Source organism: Sparus aurata, chromosome 18, assembly GCF_900880675.1.
Source record: "Sparus aurata chromosome 18, fSpaAur1.1, whole genome shotgun sequence".
NCBI lineage: Eukaryota > Metazoa > Chordata > Actinopteri > Spariformes > Sparidae > Sparus > Sparus aurata.
Genome location: NC_044204.1, coordinates 20,256,093 through 20,279,057, shown reverse-complemented (window position 1 = coordinate 20,279,057; position 22,965 = coordinate 20,256,093). Strand labels below are relative to the sequence as shown.

Sequence of the window (22,965 nt, the reverse complement as noted above, 5' to 3'; positions counted from 1 at the left end):
AAGGCCCAGCACCTTTTTTTTTTTGTAGACATTTTAATGCAGAAATATTACCTTAAGTATAAGGGGGAATTATCTGTAACCTGATGCTATTTAACAGTCATTTAGAGTGATGTTATGAGTACAAAGGTTTATTCTGTTATTCTTAAATATATAGATGTAATTTAGAGTCTAGTTTCTCGTTTGCATCATTATTTTATCATTTCTACCAAGTGTCAGGTCAGCTGTCCACCATATTTCAGGTCCTCTGATCTTCAATACAAACGAATTATAGCCTGCAAAAGCAAGTTAATGTTTGTCAGTCGTTTAGTGAGTTATGCAACAGTACAGCAGTTCCTAAGTGTGTAAATCATGAAAAGCAACTCATCTCTGCATGAAAACCAGCTTGTCTGATGCAACCTATCTTAGCTCAGTGATGTCTATTTTCCACTCAGAAAACACTTTTATTTTGTTTTAACTAGAGTTGGTTTGAACCTACAAAGGAGAAAATGTGTGAATTTCTGACACTTTCTTCTTCTTTTTCCACTTCTTTGACTCTCTCCCCGTCTCTCACTCTCTCTCTCTCACACACACACACTGCGGCCTCTGATTTCCTGGCATTTCACTGCATTACACATTCACAATGACTGCGGCAGATATTTTGGGCTCACGCAGTAATGTAATTTGCAGGAGGGAAGAGCAATAAATATTTTGTCAGGAGCTCGCACTGTGTGATACAGATTAAGTCCTTGGCTTGCGTGGCAGTGAACCAGATCAGTGTTTGGCGTTTTGTTTTTGTCTCCTGGTAAATTTTGATTACATTCTGCAGAGCGTTGATCCAAACAAAGAGTGCGCCTCTTGTTGGGAGAATAACTCTTGCCTTGTTCCTGTCCCATCTGCAGAGAGGCCTGGCTACTAGGCTGAAAGGCGTTTGGATGGAAATGGGCTGAAACAAACAGAATCCGACGCCAACGACGCATCAATTGATCCATATGCCTGCGCATATGCTCATTTTGACGGATAATAGTCTGCTATGAAAAGTACAGCTTTAATTATTTTGGTGTTTAAACTTGATTTGCAAGAGAAAAAGATGCAGCACAGAGAAGAAGTCTGACTGCAGCGGAGCAACAAGTCTCGGTGTGTTCGTGTGGAGAGGCTTTTTTGAAATTCTTCAGCTCCCACCCACTTCCCGTTATTCTTTAACACTTCACATAGCACTAAAGTGAATGAGTAGTTAAAGTGCTGCATGACATTCCATTGAATTAAGTAATGTCCTGTTCAGATTACAACCTGTAGGGTGGTGCTGCTCACACCCAGGTCACTCCGGAGCTGCGTTCTTTCGAAGGACGCGGCCTACGAAGGCGTGCCCCTCCTCGGCCACGAAGGCTGAACAAAGCGTCGTTAAATGAGATGGTCTGGTCAATACATCACCGGCTGCTCCGACCTTGGCCTTATGTCATTAAGCAATGCTCCTTTTGCTCGATGTGGCAGTATTGGTGTCCCTTGTTTTTTTTTCAATAATTGTGTTGTTAGCTATACAAGTGACTTGAAACACCATACTACATCTAATTGTTTATTTGGCTGATATTTTGCTCTCCACTGACTATAGACATACAACTGTCACCAGTGTGCGATGAATCTTGGAATACTTGGCACAGGAAACGACGGCCTCATGCCTCGGCTGCATTTCAAGGAGCCTTCGAAATGGGATCGCCTTATCGTGCCACCGTGATGGCTTTGGACTTCAAATGGCCACCTTCGAAGGATGCTGCCCCCTGATTGAGACACAGCTGAGGACCACTCACCCCATGAGTAACTGAGCCATGACCTCATCAGCTAACAGTAGCAGCTACAACAGGGTAGCTACTAAAGAGCATTAGTTAAACGTTAGTCTGGTGGTGTCCTCTTGAAGCTACTATTGACTTCTGCCCATACTGCAGCTTTAAACACAGTCTGTCTGGTGGCACAATGTCCAAACATGGAGACAAGGAATCAGCAGCCCCCCTCTTTGTTCCTCCGCTAATAAACCCAGACTAAATCAAACTTACCAAACTTCTTTTTTGCAACTTCCGGTGTTTGTTTGTCTTGGCTGGCAGAGCCATGTGAACACTGATGAGTGTGATTATGAACTGCGTAACATTAGAAATGTATTACATTAAAACATTACAAATCAAATCCAGATGAGCTGGCAGTGAAGGAAACAGTGACTGTGTCCAGAGCGAGCCCCTGAGATCCATTTGCAATTACTTCTGATTCCCTCGCGTCTGAGCAGCGTGGCTGCCAGAAACATATTATGAAGGAGGCAATGATGCCATATAGCTGATTAGTTTTTTGTTATGTGTAAATAGCACCATTGGCTCTGTGTGTGTGTTTAAACATTACCCAGACAGAGAGACAGACGGTCAGACTGAGCCAGCTGATTGTGGTTTGGGCTCAATCGCGGTTTGTGTATTAGCACACCGGGGCTCCCACCATATGCTTCTGGGGCCGTGGGCTTAAGTCTGGCACACACACATACTGTTCATTAATGAACAAACACACACACACATGTGGACGCACACAAACAACCAAAAAAAAAGGACTCCGGGGTCCAGTAGCAGCTCAGATGCCCTACCCAGTCTGTGGAAGCAATTTACACCACAAAACTATGTTGTAGTGGGACTCTTGCCATGAAGTATATTCAGTGTATATATATTGGCTTTTTGTGAGCTTTAATACACTAGCAGGCGCCAGGCTGGCACCCAATCCTGCTTGTACTTAAAATGTGGAATCAGTTTAGTCTATTAGGAAACACTATGGACCAGTAGTGCAAAGGAATCAGACGATTGGATAACTTTCTTTCAGTATGTTGCCTACATCATCAAACCACAAAAGAGGACACACCCTGATTCTACCAGGCGTTATTCCTCTCTGCTTCTGACCACAACTTCTGAGGTAGTTTATGAGAAATACAGATGTCTGGTTGAGTGAAAATAAACAGAGGCAGCGATGAAACATGAGTGTGCCTAAACTGAATTAGTCTTACATACATACTGTTTCCCAGAAGAATGGTCATCAACCCAATCGGCATGGAGTCTCAAGCGCACACAATTGTGGAGGAACATCTCCCCATCAAAACATCCACAAGCAGGGTGAATATTCTCCCTCTGCCTCTGTTTATACTAAAGCTGTGCCTTTGAACAGCCCCGTGGCTGTATCCCATTACATCCAGAGGGATGAGCTCAGGGGTTGGTACGGTGAGCAAAGAAAGCAGAGAGGGGTGTGTGTGTGATTCTAATCAATTCAGGCCCGGGCCGTGGCAAACGCTCTCTAATAACTTCTGTGGATGGGTCCGACTTGAGAGGGAATGCAAACCAGATCACTTAGGAAATTCCACGACGCTCTCTTTGCAGCAAAAGCCCCTCATCTGAAGGAATGTGAGCTAACATTTCCCCTCAGCTCCCTGGTCTCCCACACACACAGCTGCCCTTCAGAGAGTCACGCCAGACGAGCACAGGGAGAGGCAGAAGTGGAGAAGAAAGAAAGAAAGAAAGAAAGAAAGAAAGAAGGACAGAAAGACAGACATAGTGCTAATGGCTGCGCTCCCAGCTGCATGGGGTCTTACACATGTAAACATGTCAGGAGAGGCTGGGTCAAAGGAGAGAGGAACGGCAATGACGAGTGGGAGATTGAAAGCGGAATGTAGAAATAAGAGGCCAAAAGAAAGGACGATTTGAGATAAGGAGAAGGGAAATCGATACGGGGAGACAGATGTGTGGGGAAAGAGGAGAAAATAATAGAAGAAGACAACAGAGGGAGAGCAATGCAGGAGGAACGGCGTGTCGACGGAGGAGAGGAGGTAGGGCCGAGACGTTACCCAAAAGTGGCCTCGAGGTGATGGATTGTCCGGGGCACTTTGGCAAGGCCATCAATCAGGCAGGGAAAGGTGGTGAAAAGTAAAGCTGTGACACAGAAATCACCAGCAACAACATCATCAGAATTAGAAAGGATGCTTGAAATACTTCTTTGGAAACGCAGAAGTTTTGCCTTTTGTGGAAGAGTGGTGGACCACAGGCAAAATAACTCCACCATCAAGTGAAGTTAGTTCATCTTTGGCTGAAGGGAGATTAAGATGTTACTCCTTAAGCCCTCTGACTTCACTGTAAATCCTACGACCCAGTGCCCACAGCCTGTCCACATCTCCCTGAGGCCCCCTCAGGAGTCAGGATCAGTAAAATGTATCCAAATGTTTCTCTGCAAGTCTATAAATCTAAAGATCTAATAGTTTCTATTCCGCTGACACTATACAGCGAACCAGATGTTACTGGCATTTTATGGCGCATGTGGGATCTCTTGATAAATCAATGTTTGAAGATATTAAATGATCAGAATCTAAGGATGAACGTCCCCGCAGGAGGCCGTATGTTACATAAAGTAAAACAAATACGAACTCTGTAGGGTCTTTATGTTTGATGAGTGGAGTCCACAGAGGAAACAGTTTTCTGTGCTTAAGTCTTATTTTTCAAAAACAGCCCGCGACTGCATCAACAAATTCTGCGGTCGACATTTCACTCAAATAGTTTTCACTCTTTATTTGGATTTGTCTGCTCCGGTGTGTGCATGGCGGGAAAAAAATGGGTCAAGAAAGGAAAAGAGAAAGGGAGGGGGGGTAAGAGAACAGAGTGAGGCCCTCTGGTCCCCTCAACATCCCTGCCTTGAATATGAAAATATATTATAGCATAATGTGTTCAGTATGCAAGCTTGAAGGAAACCATATGAAAAGATCCCAGACAAAGAGCCTTCTGTGTTCCAACTGACCCCCCTCCCACCCTCATCCTTCGTCTGCCTCGATTGCGAGAGGGAGAGGGAGAGAGAGAGAGAGAGAGAGAGAGAGAGAGGTAAAAAGGGGGAGGTGTGTGTGCAGACTCGTAGGAACTGAAAAGGGGCAGTACACACACTCGCTGCCTCACACGGCCAGACCCACCGGAGTACAGGTGAGCTGCAAAAAAATCCAAACAGGAAAGGAGGAGAATCCTGGAATTTTATCTGCCGCTGTGAACTTGTGGCTGCTGCAGACTTTGTCACCTGCAGCACATTATGTTTATCTGTACGGGGTAAGACACTATCTTTGTTTGGAGAGGGAGAAAAAAAAGAGGGAGAGAATGGGGGAGTGAAGCGGTGAACTGGAGCAGAGGAGAGGAGGGAAACTTTTGGAAGTCTTTGTTTGAGTAGATGACAAACATCTGTGGCCGCTGTTTTTCCCCCTGGGCGCGGGCTGCAGGCTGTGCAGAGGGGGTTTGACTGGCTGCGTTAGCCCTGTAGTCACTGATATCCGAGCCTATTGTCCTGGCCGTATGGAGCCTGCTGGGTAGCCAGGCTATAAGCTTGAACTGCACTGGGTAACATTAGGAGGTGTATCCAATTAAAGGAGGTGTATTGACTTTCATATATAAGTAATTGCTTCCTGTTAACACAACAGGTGAGGCCCATTAACTGCTTTACAGGGGGGCAACTGTAGGTTTTGTTCTGCCATATGTCACGCACACATATTCACCTTTAGCTTGATGTGACAGAGAACTGTTTGCAAATGCCTTTGAGTGTGGAAAATAAAACAAATGCTAAAAGTAATGAACTCCCGCAGGATTGATATTATATGAACATTTGTAGAACTGCTAGTACTTTCTCCCTTTGAACTCTGAACAGTTTTCAGATTATGGCTCTGATTGTTTTCCGAGAGTTCCTCCCTCTTGGCACCGGATCATACACACCTACTTCAAGTATTCATCTTCTCCTCTTGAAGCCCTCCACCTGTGACTGCGAGAGTAGGATGAGCTGCACACGAAGCAGGCTCCTCATTACAAGGTTTTCCCTCTCTGCATGATTTATGACGGCGCTCGCATGACTCCTAAAAGTGAAAAGATGACCAGAAGAGGAAGAGTCCCAGACATTTGTTTCTTTTATTGGAGTCTGCGCCTCGCTATGTTTTAGACGTCAGTCATCAGCCGGCACAAGCCGAGGCATGTTGACTATCATGGCTTCTAGAGAATTATGAACCAGGAATGCCAAATTTGGAGCGCTACCCAAAATGATTTGCTGCGAGAGCCCTTGAATGGCTCTTTGTCTGAGTGAGAGAGAGCAAAGGGCCCTGCTAAAGCCCCGAGCATTCACAGCTGAATGGTTTTCGCCTGACAAACTGTAAAGGATCCAACCAGAAAAAAAAATAAAGGCGAAAGATTGCAGAGATATAGCAGCTCTGCCCCGGAGGTATTCAGGGATAAAGGCTTGCCAGTCAATGTCGTGACCAGATGCCTCATTATGAGCCCGGTAACTGATCCACTTTTAAAGCCATACAGTAGGCAGAGGAATGCACGCTCACCTGACATCCGCACATCTCACATACCGAAACACATGTGCGCCCAGAGCAGCCGATGATGTACAGATGCCATACCTGAGGTGAAAATGCATGCAGTATATGAGTTATTAGGTGGCTGACATGCTTTCTACAAGTTGGCTATTGAAGCAGATGTCTCATAAATGTACAAGGTAACGGCCATGAGGGACAAATGAATGATTACAGCTTGCACAGCTGCCACAGACATTTCTTCTGTGCGTCATCACCATACGAGACATGATGCAGAGAGCTAATGGATAGATCTGATGTATGAATCCACTGTATGTTGACGATGTACAGGAACTCTGTGATTACACACTAAAAGTGGCCTACGGGCCAGACTGTAAATGATATCCTTGGCTCTAATCATGGAGGTCAACGGGTGGCAAAGGAAAAACTGTGCGTGGGCGTGAGCTGGAGCTGAGCTGGACAGGTGGGCACTGTAAAATACCTTTTGAACCTCATGGTAATTGGAGGGTAGAGAGGAGGAGGAGGAGTAGGAGGAGGAGAGATGACATCAGATCTTAGGTATGGCAAGTAGATAGGATCAGTTGGAGATATCAAAAGATAGTTTGGACGCCCACTCAAGCTGGATATTAACAAGCTGGGACCAATGAAGAAAAAAAAAAAAAAAACAGACTGCGGCAGATGTGGATTTCAAGAGTCTGTATGTGTGTGTTTCGTCTTTGGAGCCAGATATCAGTCCGCAGCTCTTCTCATGTCAGTTTTCAGTGTCCGACATCTGTTTTTTGTCCAGCAGTTAATACATTTTTGCAGACTGGATCAAAGACAGCAATCAAGGATGATTATTAATCAATCATGTACAGCTGCATTAGGACGACATGTGTTCAGAAAACACGGAACAAGAGAATGTAACAAGACAAGGTACTAATCGAAAAAGACAATGTCAGTCCCCAAATGAGCTCCAGATTGATCCAAACACATCTGGGGGAATCAAAGAGCTGTTGTCAGAGCGTCCAAACAATACCGGCGTTCATCTCTCCTCACTTGACACGATCACGCCAGTAAGCTGAATTGTGGAGGCTTTTTTTTTTTTTTGCTGTTTTCCCTGCAGGGAGGCGGGGCGGTGTTTTGTTTGGGGCCGATTGTGTTCAGGGGGGCCAATGAGCCGTCCTCCCACAGACCGTCATGACTCAGCTGTCACGTCTGAGAGCATCTCCACAGAACACAGTCTTCAAGGGATGTAAACGAGCTCTCTTGCACAGGCGCCTGCACACCTTCGGGAGAGATGAATGTGAGCGCGGCTGCGATGCCTCTGGGGAATCAGGGAAAAGGCATTTCAGAAGTAATGACTGTGTTTCAGCCCTCCCACCACCGTTACAGTGGTGACTCTTGAGCAAAAACAAACCACGATCGGTGTCAAGGAGAGGCAAGTCTCATCAAGGACAAGGACGCGAAAACACCGGTTTATTATTGCAAAATGTGCCAGTGGGTCTTCATAGCTTTGATGGAGGAACATGACACTGCCGATCTAATGAAATGCTTTAACGGATAAAAGATAGATGTTACTGTAGGACATTCAAGTGTTTGTTTGAATGCTTGGAAATCTTTAATCCACATTCACTTTCTCCCTGACCCTGAGGCAGAGATAAAGCACATTTTCTTTGGCAGGTTACGAAAAGATTTTCAACCTTAAAGCCTTAATGGATTGTGACCTTCCTTCCGTCTTTGGAGACCACACTCACTTTATCGAGCTCAGTCTTTTATAAAGGCGTCTCCTCATTTCCTTCTCCGCCCTTTTATCTTGACTACAGTTCAAAGGGCGAAAGGCTGATCCCCATCTCAGATGACAGAGAATTGGACTTTCATTGTCTCCAATTTGGACACATTTTGAGATTTGCGTTCTTTGGAAGTGATCCAATATTCATTAAAAGTATCACATGAGCCAAGAAGAGTCTATTGAAACGAGCCACTTCCTCATAAACCCATTCCATTTTGTTCAAAAACTGCAGACTCCCTGTCGGCGCAGGGGTCAGGTCTTTTGGACTGCTTTCTTGAAACCATCATGTGTAATACTCTAAATCTTGCACAAAGCAGTGGGTTTAAACCCGTGCCATTACACAAAGGGCGATAATGGAAAATCGAGTAGGATTCTTGTGCCAGCTGTTTGCCAAGGCTACGGTTTTGCTAAGGTTGTGGGCAGATGTAACATCCAGCTTTTGTCTTTGCAAATGTCACATTTAAATAACATAATTGAAGAAAAGTGTGGTTTCACATAACTGCTTTTTAACATGCATCTGTTTTTTTTTTCTGCAGGTGGTTCTGGGCAGGAAATGGACACGAGAGGGATTAGATAAAGTACAGCGACCTTTCATCCCCTGAGTGGTCCTTATCTACACGTTAAGCTTGGTCCACCAAAATAAAACAATTAAGGACTGGCTGAACAACCAGAGCACTCTTTTCGACAAAGAGCAAAACAGACAAAGGGAAAATCTGAAAGAAGGAGCTGCTGACAGTATTCATGAGGAGCTTTTGATGCATTTAAGTATTAATCACAACTACCACCAGAAAAAATAAGAACTTTCCTTTTCAATTGTGGCTTGCTGAATAAACAAAAGAAAGACACTGATTATCCTGCCTCCAGACGCTGTGTCTGGCTTTAATGTATAAGAAATAACACAGGACACCAGAATAAAGAAACTTTAATTGAATACATTAGAGCTCTGAATACAAACCAGTCTCTGGAATGACCTTTCCATAGTGAAATGTTATTCCTCGCATGCACCTAACAGCAGGAAGCTGCCATATACGCAGTTCCCCTGGACGTCACTGCAGAGTTATGATCTCCAAGATAAAGGGCAGATCCTTTTCTCTGAAAGAAAAATAATCTGCGGATGGGAGATTGGGATGCAGACGAAAAGCATGTTTTGGTGACCGAAATAGCAGAGGAGGAAGGAGCAACGTCTGGGAAAGAAAAAAAAGGAGTGTACGAGCGATGCAAGGAGAGAAGATTGGACAGTTTCTCAGCCCTCTGTGCCAGAGTTTTAGGAGAGGACAACAAACTTGTGCAATTTTAGTGGCAGTCGTCCATGGGAACACATCCAAGGCACATTGGAGCTGACCCTCCTGGGAGGTCCTGTTAGATAGAGAATAATACTGCATGAAGACCAGAGCGCACGTCTTCCGTCAAGTTTCGGCTGACTACAGGAGAACATTTGGAAGGATTATTGCTGAAAGGGGAGCCATGACCGGAAGCAACAACCTGGAAAGCTGAGCTACTCCTTTCCTTTTCCATTTCTGTGTGTTTTCTTGTATTTCCAAACGTATTCCCTGCCTGCCAGTGAGGACAAAATCTTCCATCTTCCAACTGGACCGACAGTTTCATCTTGTCAGGACAGAAGATTGAGCAGACTGGGACGAAACCCTCACATATCCCCCTGTTGAGGGTTTTTGTTTCTGCTGCCGCAGAAGCATTTTACCTTGGGTCACGATGGAGATGGACAAGGGACATGTGCCTATCAGGAGAGGGGTGAGTTGGAGTCCAGGAGGACTGAGGAAACCTCTCCAGGCAACGCAAAACATGCACACCCCTGGGACGGAGTGCAATGCATCATGGGAGAAGACAGGATTCAACAAAGAACAGATGAGCCGGAAAACAAGTAAGTGTTTGTTTATCTGGCGTTTTCTGTCCTTACTCTGGGAGCTGCAGCAGGACAGTGTATTATTACTCTGCTCCTTCATAACACAGAAAACTAGTTGTAAATACATTTCCAGTGGTTTATTTGTAGTGCTGACTCAGTGCTACAGTATGGCCTAAATTGCAGTATATTATCACATCTGAAAACCTAAAACTGAGAGGAGCAGACAGCAAATGGAGAAAACAGGCAGCTCTCCTTTGTCAGTGCAACTTGAGACAGTGAGGTTCCTCATGAAACATCTGTTTCCATGGCGTAAACATACAGGCTTCCCCAACAGCAATGGAAATGCAATCATACATCACTGCTAAAGGGTTTAATACACAATACAGCCACTGACAATACTGGGCCAAGTTGTTGCAAAAGTTTTTGGAAACTTCTTAAAGGAGGCATATAGTCCTTTGTGTTTGTTCTCCTTTCCTTCAGTGGTTTGTGTAGATACTTGTCCATGTAAAAGATTTTGAAAGTTAAAAAGCCCATAGTGCTCACCAGCAGAAGCTCCTTTCTCCCACAGAAAACACTGCTTCTGAAATGCCTCGTCAGTAGTCCCGCCTTAAATTCCGAGACATTGTGACATCACACTACGTCACCATGTCACACACACATGTGCATAAATTCCGCCCAGTGGATTCAGCACAACAGCTCTGTTGTTAGCGGGGCTGGGTCAGGCGTGTGAGCTGACCAATCACAGCGGACTATTCAAGAGGGGCCTTAAAGAGACAGGAGCTAAATCGGAGTGTTTCAGACAGAGCGGGAGTACAGAGCTGCATCACTGGACAGTATGATAAAACGGATGTGTTTTTTTTGGCAGTCAGGCACGTAAACCTTTTCTAGAAGTAAGCCAAAATAAAAGTATGATTTGAAAATGAGCATAAAATGGCTCCTCACAGACCTTTCTCTGTACTTTCAGTTGATGCACCAAAACGTGTTATTAAATGGAAATATGGAAAAATGCTGAAGCAATGCATGACTGGAAAGATAATAACCTCAGCATTCATGGACACATAAAAGTCATCGTGCTGCAAGGGAGCATAACATAACAAAGGTCATGGCCATCAGATAATTGTCCCTGATACCAATCTGTAACCTCTGTAGCTCCAACACTGTTCCCATCACTCATTACACACTAATTACTTCCTCAAATGGAGCACAGATAAACAAAAGCAACAAAAAAACAGAGTTAAAAGTGGACTACACCTAAACTATATGAGCTGCAGGGCTTGGTTTCCACCTCTGAGCATGGTTTTTTATTTCCCCCATGGGATCCATGGAGAGTTTAGGTCACATTCAGTCCGGTAAGATCCCAGGACCTCTGTTAATCCTTGTCTTTCCATACCGCTTCACACATCACCCACGGGGCTGGTGCTGTCATCCCGCTCACCCAGCAGCCATCACCCGGAGAAAGATAACATCCGACAGGGTAATCTGACCTTTGATACACAAATGCAGGGCTGGGCCCCTGAGTTAAATCCCCCGCTGTGTGGGGGAGTTTGCCGTCTGGGATGAGGGGATGGGACAGAGGGCAGAGGGATGAGGTAGAGAAAGTCGGAGGTCGGAAAAAGAGGGGGGTTAACAATGAGATGTGGAGGCTCTTGCATCATTCCCGAGGGCTGAGTTTTGTCTCTGCTGGAGGACAGGAAATTCCTCTCCTGCTCTTGCAGGTTGGAGCTCAGGGCCCAGAGGGTTCAGCGAGGGCAGACACTTGGTCAGGGAGTGTGCACAATAAACGAACATACTTACATGGTGATATCCAGACAGACATGGAGGGTAGCAGAGGTCAGGTGCTTGATCTCTGGAGTCTCACTGGTTTAATCCATACACACACACAATCTGGACTATCTCTTGTCTCCCTTCCCCACTTCAAAGACTGCAACAAGGGTCAGACACTTGCCTGCCTTCACAGGACATTAGACGGCGATAAGCCGCTCAATACTTGGCCATTGATTGGACACCTCACCAGAACTGTCAAAACAAAGTGTAGTCTGCTGAAACATCAATACTTTCTCAGCAGAAGCCTGGAGCTCTTCCCTCACAGGCATGTCTCCGGTTTTATAATTAGTTAGTGGAAACCCGACAGAGGTGGTGGTGGTGGTGGTGCAGATTTGAAAAAGTGAAAAAGAGCTGGAGGCTGTGCTGTCTGTCATTCAGCCTCCAGCTACAGCCCCCCCTTCCCTCCTCCCTCCCTCCCTTCCTCCCTCCCTCCTTCCCTGTCTGCCTCTCTGTGATCCGTACTGCGGAGCAAAAGAAATCCGATCCCGTGTCTCGCTACAGAAAGGGGGTGTGAAGCCATCAGGCGCAGTTAGATTGAAAACTCTTGTGGAAGTACTACAAAACAGCGGAGCTCTGAATTTGACATGAGAAAGGTAAGGGATTAGGTCCTATAAAGAGGATCCAGACAGACTAAACTTTCAGTTAGGATATTTTATAGGCTGGACTTGAATACAAAGTGAGGAAGAACTTGTTAGTGGCAGTGTGATGCTTGTTGCTACCGTCCATAAACTTCAGGTCTCTTTTCTCATAAATGAAAAAGTCGTAACCTCCATTGAACTTTTTTTCAGTTCCTCATGAGAGCAGTACTATGTGCTGAAACTTCTAAAGAACATGAATTATTTTCTGAAACTCAGATTTAGCCTATTTTATCAGGTCACTCTTGAGTAAAAGTTAAGATAACTTGTGAGAATGTTACTTTGGTAACTGTGAAGTCACTCATAAATGAATCGGCTACTTGAGTACAAGCCTTAAAGCATCTGATGTTAAATTTACTTAAGTATCAAGGGTACTTTTCTGGCAATAAATGTAATTAAGTATCCAAAGTAGCCTACGAGTAAAAATGCAGGATCAGTAATAGAAACACTCAAGTAAAATGGCCAACAAGTACTTAAACATTGTAATTTAAGTACAGCACTTGAGTAAATGTACTTTTTAAGTTACATTAGATAATTGACCTTCATTAGTTTACATATTACTTGGGATCAGTGGTCGAATGTAACTAAGTACATTTACTTAAGTACTGTACTTAAGTACAGTTTTGAGGTTTTAATTGAGTATTTTCATATTGTGCTACCTTATACTTACACTCCACTAGATTTTGTAGTCAAATATTGTACTTTTTGCTTTACTACATTCATTTGATAACTTAAGTTACTAGTTACTTTGCAGATTTGAGAAACAAACAGACTCTGTTAATCACACATAAATATTGGTATAGCTTACTTTAATTTGTGCCTTTTATCCTTAAATACATTTAATATCAGATACTTTAAGACTTTTACTCAAGTCCTAATTATATGGGTAACTTTCACTTCAAGTATGACTTTATGGTACTTTTTATAGGAATGCGATGACTAAGTGGTGTCAGTCAATAAGATCATAATCATTTTCCTACTCAAAGAGTCCACATTTCAGAGTATCATTTGTTTTGTCAGAGGTGCTCACTCTTTTGGCCCTGACATTGATCACTGATGGGATTTGCACCTGCGTGTTATTTGATAACCAGTCTCCACTAGAGGTGTTTACAGTGAGGACACTTCATTTCAAGCCTCACTGCTTCAGCTCGATGTGCAATATTCAGGTAGCCTGCTTTATGAAAATTAAATAGCTAATAAAAAATGTCATTGGGACCTGTGCTGGTATTCCCTCCCATATTGACAGCCTCGATAAAAGGCACTGAATATACAGTAAGTACCTGTTTGAGAGGTTGGTTCATTTATTTGCAGCAGTCTATAAAGGAAGGTGATTTATGCTCTTGCCAATAGTGCTGCTTGTTTAAAAGGTTTTGTGATGATGCTTTCATCTGTGTTATATTGTTGTCACAAATATGTAAAGGGGTCGTTATATCAATCTCTTATAGTGTACTGTCCTGCCTTCCTCTGTCTGTGTCAGGTTGATTGATTTACCATAGTTCATGTTGACACTGAAGTGTTTCCTTGCAAACATATCCACCGCCATCATCACAGGGTATGTAAACGGACTGCAAATGATTATAATCCAAATTGGCCCTATAGTTCCTTTTATATACTGAGATAATAAGATAAAAATCAGATAATAAACATATGCTATTGAACTTTAGATGTATTTATGTAAAAGGAACTCAGGGGGAACCCTACAAAGAGTTAATTCAATTACTGTGAGGGCAGACTTTAAGTCTGTAAAATCAATGACAGATGGATATTATTCCTCTAACTGGTGGAATGATCATGTTAGCTTTATACTCTGTGCCAGGAAAAACTGCATGCACAATGAGCTCTATAGGAAACCTTGAGAAGTCAACAATTTACGCATAATTAATGTGATTGACACACGATTACATCAAATAATGTAGCTGCCTGGATCCGTCACCTTATTAAATGAAGAAAGAGCCATGGCTGTGCCAGCTGTCTCAGAAACCTCCGGGAGGGACGTCAAATATCTTCCATCAGTCAGAGTTACATGAGTTGGATGAATAATCTACCAGATGTGTCACCGCAGTGAGCTATTCTCCTTTCAAATGTCCATCAGAGAGTCTTAAAGGTTTTCTCATTCTGTTAAAAATAAAGCAAAGATGCAGCTTAAATTTTCCTCTCGTGAACTGCGAAGCATGATGTAGTCGCTATATTTAAGATGGGAACACTTGATTGTATAGTATGTTTATAGAAAACAGTTAAAAGATGTCATTTTTGGAAGCCATAGATTGTAAAAGTGGTCTATTAAGGGTTCGAGCTGAAGCACTGCACAAATTAACTACAGAGAGAAACCAAAGGCATGTTGGAAGCTCAGGCAGGGAGTTTTCTCAGCGGTGGAGGAATGCTCAGGGAGGGACTACTGCAGATGGCAGAGGAAATAGCTCCGCTGCCTGGAATGGAGCTCTTAAGCTCAGAAAACAAACTGCAATTTTAACGTAGACATGTCTTATCCAATGATTTCAAGGTAATCAGCACAACCGCAACATGAGTGTAAGACAGGATTGACACCAATTTCTTTTGGCCCTGACCCGGAGTGTTTTATGAACTCCAGTCAACAAGCTTTTGTGTCTTTCTTATTAAATATTTTATTTGAAATGTTTCTCCGCCTATGTCTGTTAGTTCTTTGTCTGCAGCTCCGATCTGCTGAGTCAAGTGTCCACAAAGCCGTGTTGGTTGGAATAAAAAGTACTGCGAGGAACAATCAAAACCATATGGTGCAGAAACAATTATGTGGGTTTTAAAGAGAATATTAAATCCCAGACTTGTTAAAAATTTGTCCTTGCTGGTTCTCTCTATTTGTACATGAAAGCAGTGTGGTGAGCTATAATTGGATGTTGAGGGAGTTGTCTTTGTTAGAACAGTAGATGTAGCGCATTGCTAATTCTCAAAAGTTAGGGTCCATTTCATCTTTCATCAATCTTAAAAACCTCATGTTTCTCTCATTGATCAACCTGTCTATTCTCTCTCCTTTCACACTAGATCTGACCCGGAGTGCCAGTTTATCTGAGAAGGAGCTAAAGGAAGCTCGTGTCAGGAGTCAGATCATCGCAGCTCAGCTCACCATCCCATCCAACTCCAGCTCCAGAGGCGTGCAGCTCTTCAACCGGCGCAAGCAGAGGGTCAGCGCCTTCACGCTTGAAAGCTGTGGAGAGGGTTCAGAGGAGGACAGAGTTGAGAATGTGAAAACTGACCCCTCATGTAACAAGCAAACATGGGCAGAGAGGAGCAGTGAGGAGAAGGATAGAGATCTGAACTTTAAAAATAGCGCTACCAAGCCACTCTTGTCGCCACCTGGGAGGGTACATTCAGTAGGTGGTATTAGGGCGGACCCAGGTAAGGATTCACACACGGAAGAAGTCATGGAGGAGCATGTTATCCAAGAGAGGCATTTCCTCCCTGTCAAGGAAGAGCAGGAGGAAGAGGAAGAGGCGAGAGATAAAATCCACGAGGAGCTTGAGGACAAAGTCAAGGATGAGATTCCCCCTGGAAGTAATAATACTGATCCAGTCCTGATTGGACATGCTGAAGGGGAGGCAGAGATAAATGGGGGCCACACAGGGCCACTTCCCACTGGAAAGCTTCTTAATGGCTGCCACAGTGCTTCTGGGCCTGAGAGAGGGTCTGTGACCGCATCCAAGCAGACGAGCACCATCATCAATCGAACTGCCAGGCCCTTTTTCTCACCGCTGACGGTGCAGTCTCCAGAGGCACTCAGCCCTGTCATGGACATTCCCCCTCCTCCTTCTTACTCCACTCCTCTTCTCCCTGCTTTCACTGCTCCCCAGCCTGTGGCGTTCTCACCTCCACCTCCACCATCGTATCCCACACCTCCTTTACCTGCCTTTACAAACCAGCCCCCGCAGGCCTACTACTCCTCTCCACCTCCGATGTCTCCTGTCATGTCCCCATCCTCACCTCCACCATCCCAGTTCCCTGTTTCCTCTGTATCTCAGTACCCTCCCATGCCCCATTACGGCCCTCCTACAGCACCCAAACCCTCCACCTTTGTTCCTCAGCCTGTATCAGAGAGAAAAGCCATAACAATCAAAACAGGCATACTTGAAGAGGGCGCTGCTCGAAGGTCAAATAGGAAGGCGATGTTCACATTCAAAGAGAAGCCAGTGATGGCTCCGAACCCCGAGCTGCTCTCTCTGGTGCAGGGGGCAGATGAAAGGAAGAAGCACGGACAGAGATCTGTGCCTGAGCCAGCATCTGAGGAAGAATTGCTGGCTCTGGGCGCGGAGGCCTCTAACTTCCTCACCAAGGAAGAGGAAAGGGCAGACGAGGCAAAAGCACCAGAGTGGTCTTCCTGCCTCAAGAGCTCCAGGACCCGACCGAGGGCTGAGCACAGGCCAGACCAGACCCTCACCAATGTATCAGGAAAGGGTGCTGAGCTGTTTGCCAGGCGTCAGTCCAGGATGGAGAAATATGTTGTTGAGAAGCAAAACACAGGGCAGATGAGGTCTCCTTCTCCGACAATGTCTCTGCCTCCATCTTGGGTGTACCCATCCAACATGCCAGGCAGGGTCAAGGCCATTGCTAAAAGCTCTGACATGAGCACACAGCTTTCACAAAACCTAAAGGCCCAACAAGCAGTCAAGCAGAAACCGAGGCCTAAAGCTCCAGCACCGGAGCCAGTTCCAGAGCCACCTACTTTAGAAAATGGTTGCTCCAAGATAGAGATGGACCTGTCAAGGCACCGGCCATACCAGCTTAACTCTTCCCTCTTCATCCTTAACCCAGCCAAGGACCCGCTCAGTACCCTACCCAGAGGAGCACCACAGGCCAAGAACCTGATGCCTACCCAGTCTTTCTCCAGACAGACTTCCTTACCTAATAACCCTCCGTCTCACTTCAGCACCCAGTGTATGTCTCCACAGCTGCCTCAAAACCCCACAAGAGGACGAGCAGAATATCCTTCAAATCCCGCCTCAGGGCAGCCAAGGATCAGTTCTCCAATGTCTGCCTTTTCTCCAGAGCGAGTGTCCTCTCCTCGGTCAGGGGTCCAGGCACCGAGGCCCACATTTTCTGCCAAGAAGGCAGGGATTGCGCCACAGGTGTGGAGACCCTCTCTGTACTACTTTTAGAAAATGTGTTGACATCACTGGGATTTTTTTTGTTGTGATTACACACAAAACTGATTTTAGAAGTGTTAATATTTACAGTTTACTGCACTTTTGCTTCGTCTTATGCCTTCTTCTTACACTATCTCTTGCATTGTAGGTTTCTAATCGGGTGGAATCTTTTTTATGAGTGAAATGTTTTAATCCTCATGTGTATCAGAAAACAATGCAATGCTGCATGAAAAGCAATAATAATTGAAACTGCAGCGAGACCTTGTCTGAACTTTACAGCATCATCTGTGTGAATGCGTCTTAATCGCTCAGAGAATTTATAATTGTATTTTCTCCAGAGTAACAAACAGCCAAATGATCATCAGTTTGAATAAAGATGTGCCTTGATGTAATCAGATGAGTTTCATACCCAGAGCTACTAAGCACATCAGCACTAAAAAAACCCTTCAATTTTCAGGACGTTTTAAAATATAATGAGAAAAAAAACCTCACACTTTTTCCACTTTGTCTCCCAATTCTGCGGGCACTAGGGTGATACTGTCTCTCAAAGCACTTTAACAGATGGTCTGGCATCTGCTTTATGATCTATGATTTGCAATTTAATGCTGCTCACTGACGAGAGCGAGAGAGCTTCTTTTATGTCTTTATGTCTTCAGGGTAATTTACTCTGCTTTGTAGCATTTTCTACCTAAATATATGGTGTATGCTTGGATTCTTTGATGTTTCAAATCTGCAGGCTGCATACTAACTTGCATCACGGACCTACATACAGTATATACTGTGTTTGTAACTTAGAGCAGCTATTCTGGAAGTACTTCTTTCATGGGATATCATCAATCACTGTTGTTGTAGACTGCAGGGTTTATGTAAGTTTAATTTCATAAACTATGATCCACTGCTCTTCTCTGCTGTTCTGCTGTCTGTTATGATTAATTTCTTGTGTTCAAGTGAATCTCTCCCTCTGTGATTAAAGCTTTGTGCTAACACTCTGCTGTGACCTCTTTCTCCTTTTTCTCATTTCCTGACTTCACTGGCTTCTCTCAACCATTCATTTCCCCGTTAAGTGTTTGCTATTCCACTTCCCTGCCTTTATTGCAAAGGCATGCCTCTGTTAAGTACACAGATCATTTGCCATAGAGGACACTTCTGTTATAGAACTCCGTATGTGACATTTAAAGCCCAGAAGTGATTATAAAGCGCTTGCCATTTTCAAAATATTTTACACGTAAGAATCTGAGTTATGTGTGTTCGTGTTCAGACCTGACCCTTGGTCTTGTTGGTTTTGAGGAGTTCAGACAAATGGGATGATGACCTTTGACCTGGGCCTTGTGTCTTTCACAGATGTCCCGAACTTTGTAACATTAATCTTAAAAAGACCAAAAACATCTCAGATCCTGTGACAGTCGAGACATTCCTCTTATCATTATTATAGTGGAGATCGTTTTCTCTTAATTAGTTTGTGCATGAAATGGAGTGCTACCCTTGCTTCAGTCGGGTAACTTCATACCCCTGTAAAGGTTAACCACCTCAGGAGGAGCAGATGACAGAAACATGAGAGAGACACTAAAGACTGGTCCTGTGTGCTGGTAAACACACACAGAAGATGGGAATGCACAGAGATGACCTGAATGAAACCTTGACTTCAGACTGAACACATTTAACAGATTCACTTAGGATAATTCAAATGTGTCTCATTAAGTTTCACCGTATAATATTGGTCTTTTGTGAATTTGAAAGCAAAGTGTCCTGTCACGGTCAAATCAAACCATTAGAATTTTTTTAAAATAAGGGCGTACTTACTACAAAGTTGTCAAAGCATTATTCTACAATTTACAATTGAAGTATGTGTATTTATGAAAGTCTAAAAATCATTATTTGTCATGCTCCAACAGACACCAAAGGACTCCTCCCAGGATGAAACCTCCAGAAAGACTCCCACGCCAACCAGGACGCCCAGCCTCACCAGACGTTTCAGCAGCCCAGAGGGCCCCGCTGCTGGTGCATGGAGTCCCAGCCTACAAGCTAATCGCCCCTCCACTACCATGTCTAGCCGCCCGGTTACTTCCCCTGTGTCCTCTCCACTGGGTACAAGATGCCAATCCCCTATGGCCAGTCAGAATATCCAGTTTTCCACCTCTACTATAACATCCAGACCCTCCCAGACGTCTACAGCCACCTCTCCACGCTCTCCTCCTTGGGGCTCAAGATGTCAGTCCCCAATGGTGAGCCAGAACACCCAGTCGTCTGGCGTCTCCTCCAATCCTAGTTTCAGACCTTCCCAGACTTCTACCACGACTTCTCCTCTTTCTCCACCTTGGAGTTCAAGATGTCAATCCCCAATAGTAAGCCAGCAATCCTCCACTGTTGCCTCCATGTACACATCCAGACCCTCCCAAACCTCCACTGCCACATCCCCACGCACTCCTCCTTGGGGATCAAGATGTCAGTCCCCAATGGTGAGCCAGAATGCTTCCACTGTCACCTCCATTACCACACCCAGACCAACCAAAACATCCACAGCCACGTCTCCGGTCTCTCCTCCTTGGGGTTCACGCTCCCAGTCTCCAGCACTCTCTCAGACCAGTTTATCCTTCCCTACCACGAGGCCTCTATACACATCTTCTGCCACCTCTCCTGTTCCCCCACCCAAAGACAGTCGCTGCATGTCCCCCATTGTTAATAACCTAGACTCTAAAGCCAACCATCGCCTCCTGGCTAAGAACATCATCAATGCAGCCAAACGTAAAAACAGCCCCTCTCCTGGAGCACTGAGCGGTCACAGCCTCCCCATCTCACCTCTGGGGAATTCACACCATGGCTACGACTGTCACAAACCACCCATCAGCCCTTTCCAGTCGCGGGCACCGGGGGCCCAGTCGCCTACCTTCACCAGCCCTCCTCCCACCCCAACACAGAGGATCTGCTCCCCTGTGAGGCTTTACAACACTCGCTCCCTCACCGACTCTGATGCCTCTGTTGAGTCTGAAGACTCTGGCCTCCGATCGCCTGGCCTTCAGTCCTACAACACTTGTCCCCGCGGGTGGGGAGGTAGCCTGAGGGTGAAGAGAAGCACCGTCTCCACTGACCTGTGAGGCTGTTAATGAAAGACAATGGCATTATTTTACCTTTCATAGACTTTTGTGGCATTGGATCAGCCAGAAAAAGAGTTTCTGATTGCATTACATCAAACCAACACAGGTATTAGATACGTTCTGCAGCTCTGGATACGGATCCTGGATGACAATAAATGTATCATGGTAGAATTAGTATTTTGTATGACTCACATTCATAGTCTGGACTGACAAGAACAAGCTTCTTAGATAACGCAGTTGCTGTGGCTTGTACGCTTCTTACATACCAAAAAGTGCAAAAGAATCAAAGTGACCAAAAACATTTTAATTCATGTCAATGAATGGTATACTTTTTTACGCTTTCATCAATTTGAAAATGTTATCAAATGAATCGTCATTATGTTTGTTGGTCTGACGTGAGTCAAAACGGGAAGAGACTTCAAAGATGTAAGGCAAAGAATGGACACGTGAATGAGAAGTGTGTAAATATGTAGCTCATCGGACTGTGCAGTACTTTGGTTAAAGGAGACCTATTAGGCTTAAAGAAACAGGAGCTAAAACAAAGGGGGAGTACAGTACTGCAGCACTGGACAGTATGAGAAAACGGATGTGTTTCTTGAGCACTAAAGCATGTAAACCAATTCTAGCAGTAGCCAAAATAAAATAATATGCATAATATGTCTCCTTTAAGGAATTCTCATCGTACCGTATAAGTAAAGTACATACCAAACTGGGTAAAATGAGTTCCATCATTTATCCCTGACAATAACACAGTGGTAGCTAGGACACATAATATTCACATTATCACACATGGTCAAAGTATTCATCACAGTTTAGTATGCATTTTTAAATTAATGGAAAATAAATCATATGCATAATCATTCCAGTGCAATAATCACAGTGTATATATGTTGCTTTGTGTGCTGCATTTAAAATGAATGTAAGCTTTACAGACGGATGGACAGGGAGTGACAGAAAAAAAGGGAGTGCACAGTGTGAAGAGTTACGTGGAGCATCGGCAGAGCATTGACGACCAGATTAATCAAACACTGACACCATGTTTCAGGAAAAAAAAAGATTTCAAAAGCTTTAATGATCAATGAACAAAATATTATATGACATGTATGCCCAAGTTTAGTTGTGTTTGCTGACCACAAAGAGTCATTCTGTTTTATATCAGTGTGAACAGATTAACATATTTTGTGCCTGTAACTTACAAAGTGCCTTTTTGGATGAGGTTTAGAATGTGACACAAGTAGATAAGGTACAACAAAACGTTGTTAGATTTCCGTGGGAAGAAGGTTAGCGAATGTTGTGTGTTTGTATGTTTAAGTGTTTGTGAGAAAAGGATCAGAGGAATGGGTTGTATTTTAAATACATACACAACTCTAATGTACATTCTCTTTAACTTCTAAAGTGTCTTTTTATACTTGATTTGCACTTTTGTTTATTCCATTTCAGTCGCTAAGACGGGGGTGTTCATGACATGATTTGCCCCAGCAGGTGTAATTCATACGCAACTGACTTTTCTGTTTTGAGTGCAGGGTCATCGAAAGTCAGTTTACACCATTCCCATCACACAACAGATCATTCCTTCACTACCTGACCCGCGGGCCAAAAGCATCAGCACATTTCTAAATATTAACTTCTGTGTGTCCTTTGAGTGACAGAGACACCTGCCACATGGTGACCTAGCTCCTTCAAGGGGACTAAGCCTATCACTGTCATGGATTGGTTTCGACCTGGGTCACCCCTGTCCAAACAAACACTGCCGACATCCTCAAACACAGATAATAATATTTGCAGTTTTCATACAAATTCTTTTGAGGGTTCTGTGATTGCATGCCTGCATTTTTTTTTTCACTACGGCTAACTTTTCTCTCATTTCATAACTGTATGATGTCTGAAAATAAATGCGAAATAAAAAAGTGATAACACACCAACTTAAATATTGTATCATTTGTCTCTTTTGAATTTAATAATTCATAACAGCCTGACATGAGAATAGCAGCATTGGAGTAAATAATAAACACTTTAGTAGTCGTTTTCCCTTTTTTACAAAATGCTCTACAAATATGAATTAAGTAGGTGACTCACGGGATACTGTTGAATAAGTCTTTTGAATTATTTAATGAATTTGCCTTTATTGAACACTCTGAAACCTTTTTTTTGTCTGAGCAACAATCAACAGAAATAGGAAAACATTTTAGTTTTCATTCATTAACTCTTTAAAGTGAAAGCTAAGTTTACAGGGAACCAATCCAAACGAAGATGGTGTCACTATACTTTGTCCATTACATCCTACAATTAGTATTTACTTCGTAATGACAAGTAAAAGCAAAAAAACTTCTAAGATAAAGCTAAATATAAACACTA

General features: G+C 43.9%; 1 protein-coding gene across 3 annotated transcripts; it reads left to right on the top strand.

Annotated features, from left to right (window-relative positions):
- The first annotated feature begins 4,840 nt into the window (after window positions 1–4,840).
- Window positions 4,841–22,538, top strand: synpo (synaptopodin). 3 transcript variants are annotated; one of them, XM_030396559.1, is made up of 4 exons: window positions 4,841–4,949; window positions 8,624–9,966; window positions 15,423–17,500; window positions 19,411–22,538. In XM_030396559.1, exons 2-4 carry the CDS (start codon window positions 9,798–9,800, stop codon window positions 20,608–20,610), a joined length of 3,447 nt encoding a protein of 1,148 aa, XP_030252419.1. In that variant the 5' UTR covers window positions 4,841–4,949; window positions 8,624–9,797; the 3' UTR covers window positions 20,611–22,538. The 3 variants fall into 3 exon arrangements, with proteins under 3 accessions (XP_030252419.1, XP_030252418.1, XP_030252420.1); XM_030396558.1 differs by having other exon boundaries at window positions 4,900–5,069; XM_030396560.1 differs by lacking the exons at window positions 4,841–4,949; window positions 8,624–9,966 and adding an exon at window positions 12,225–12,365.
- The last annotated feature ends 427 nt before the right edge of the window (window positions 22,539–22,965 follow it).

Bases quoted from the DNA above. Each gene is read 5' to 3' on its own strand.
- synpo (XM_030396559.1), top strand. From the start codon at position 9,798: ATGGAGATGGACAAGGGACATGTGCCTATCAGGAGAGGGGTGAGTTGG. The intron at 9,967-15,422 runs GTAAGTGTTTGT...CTTTCACACTAG, and splicing joins ACAGATGAGCCGGAAAACAA to ATCTGACCCGGAGTGCCAGT. The intron at 17,501-19,410 runs GTGTGGAGACCC...ATGCTCCAACAG, and splicing joins AGGCAGGGATTGCGCCACAG to ACACCAAAGGACTCCTCCCA.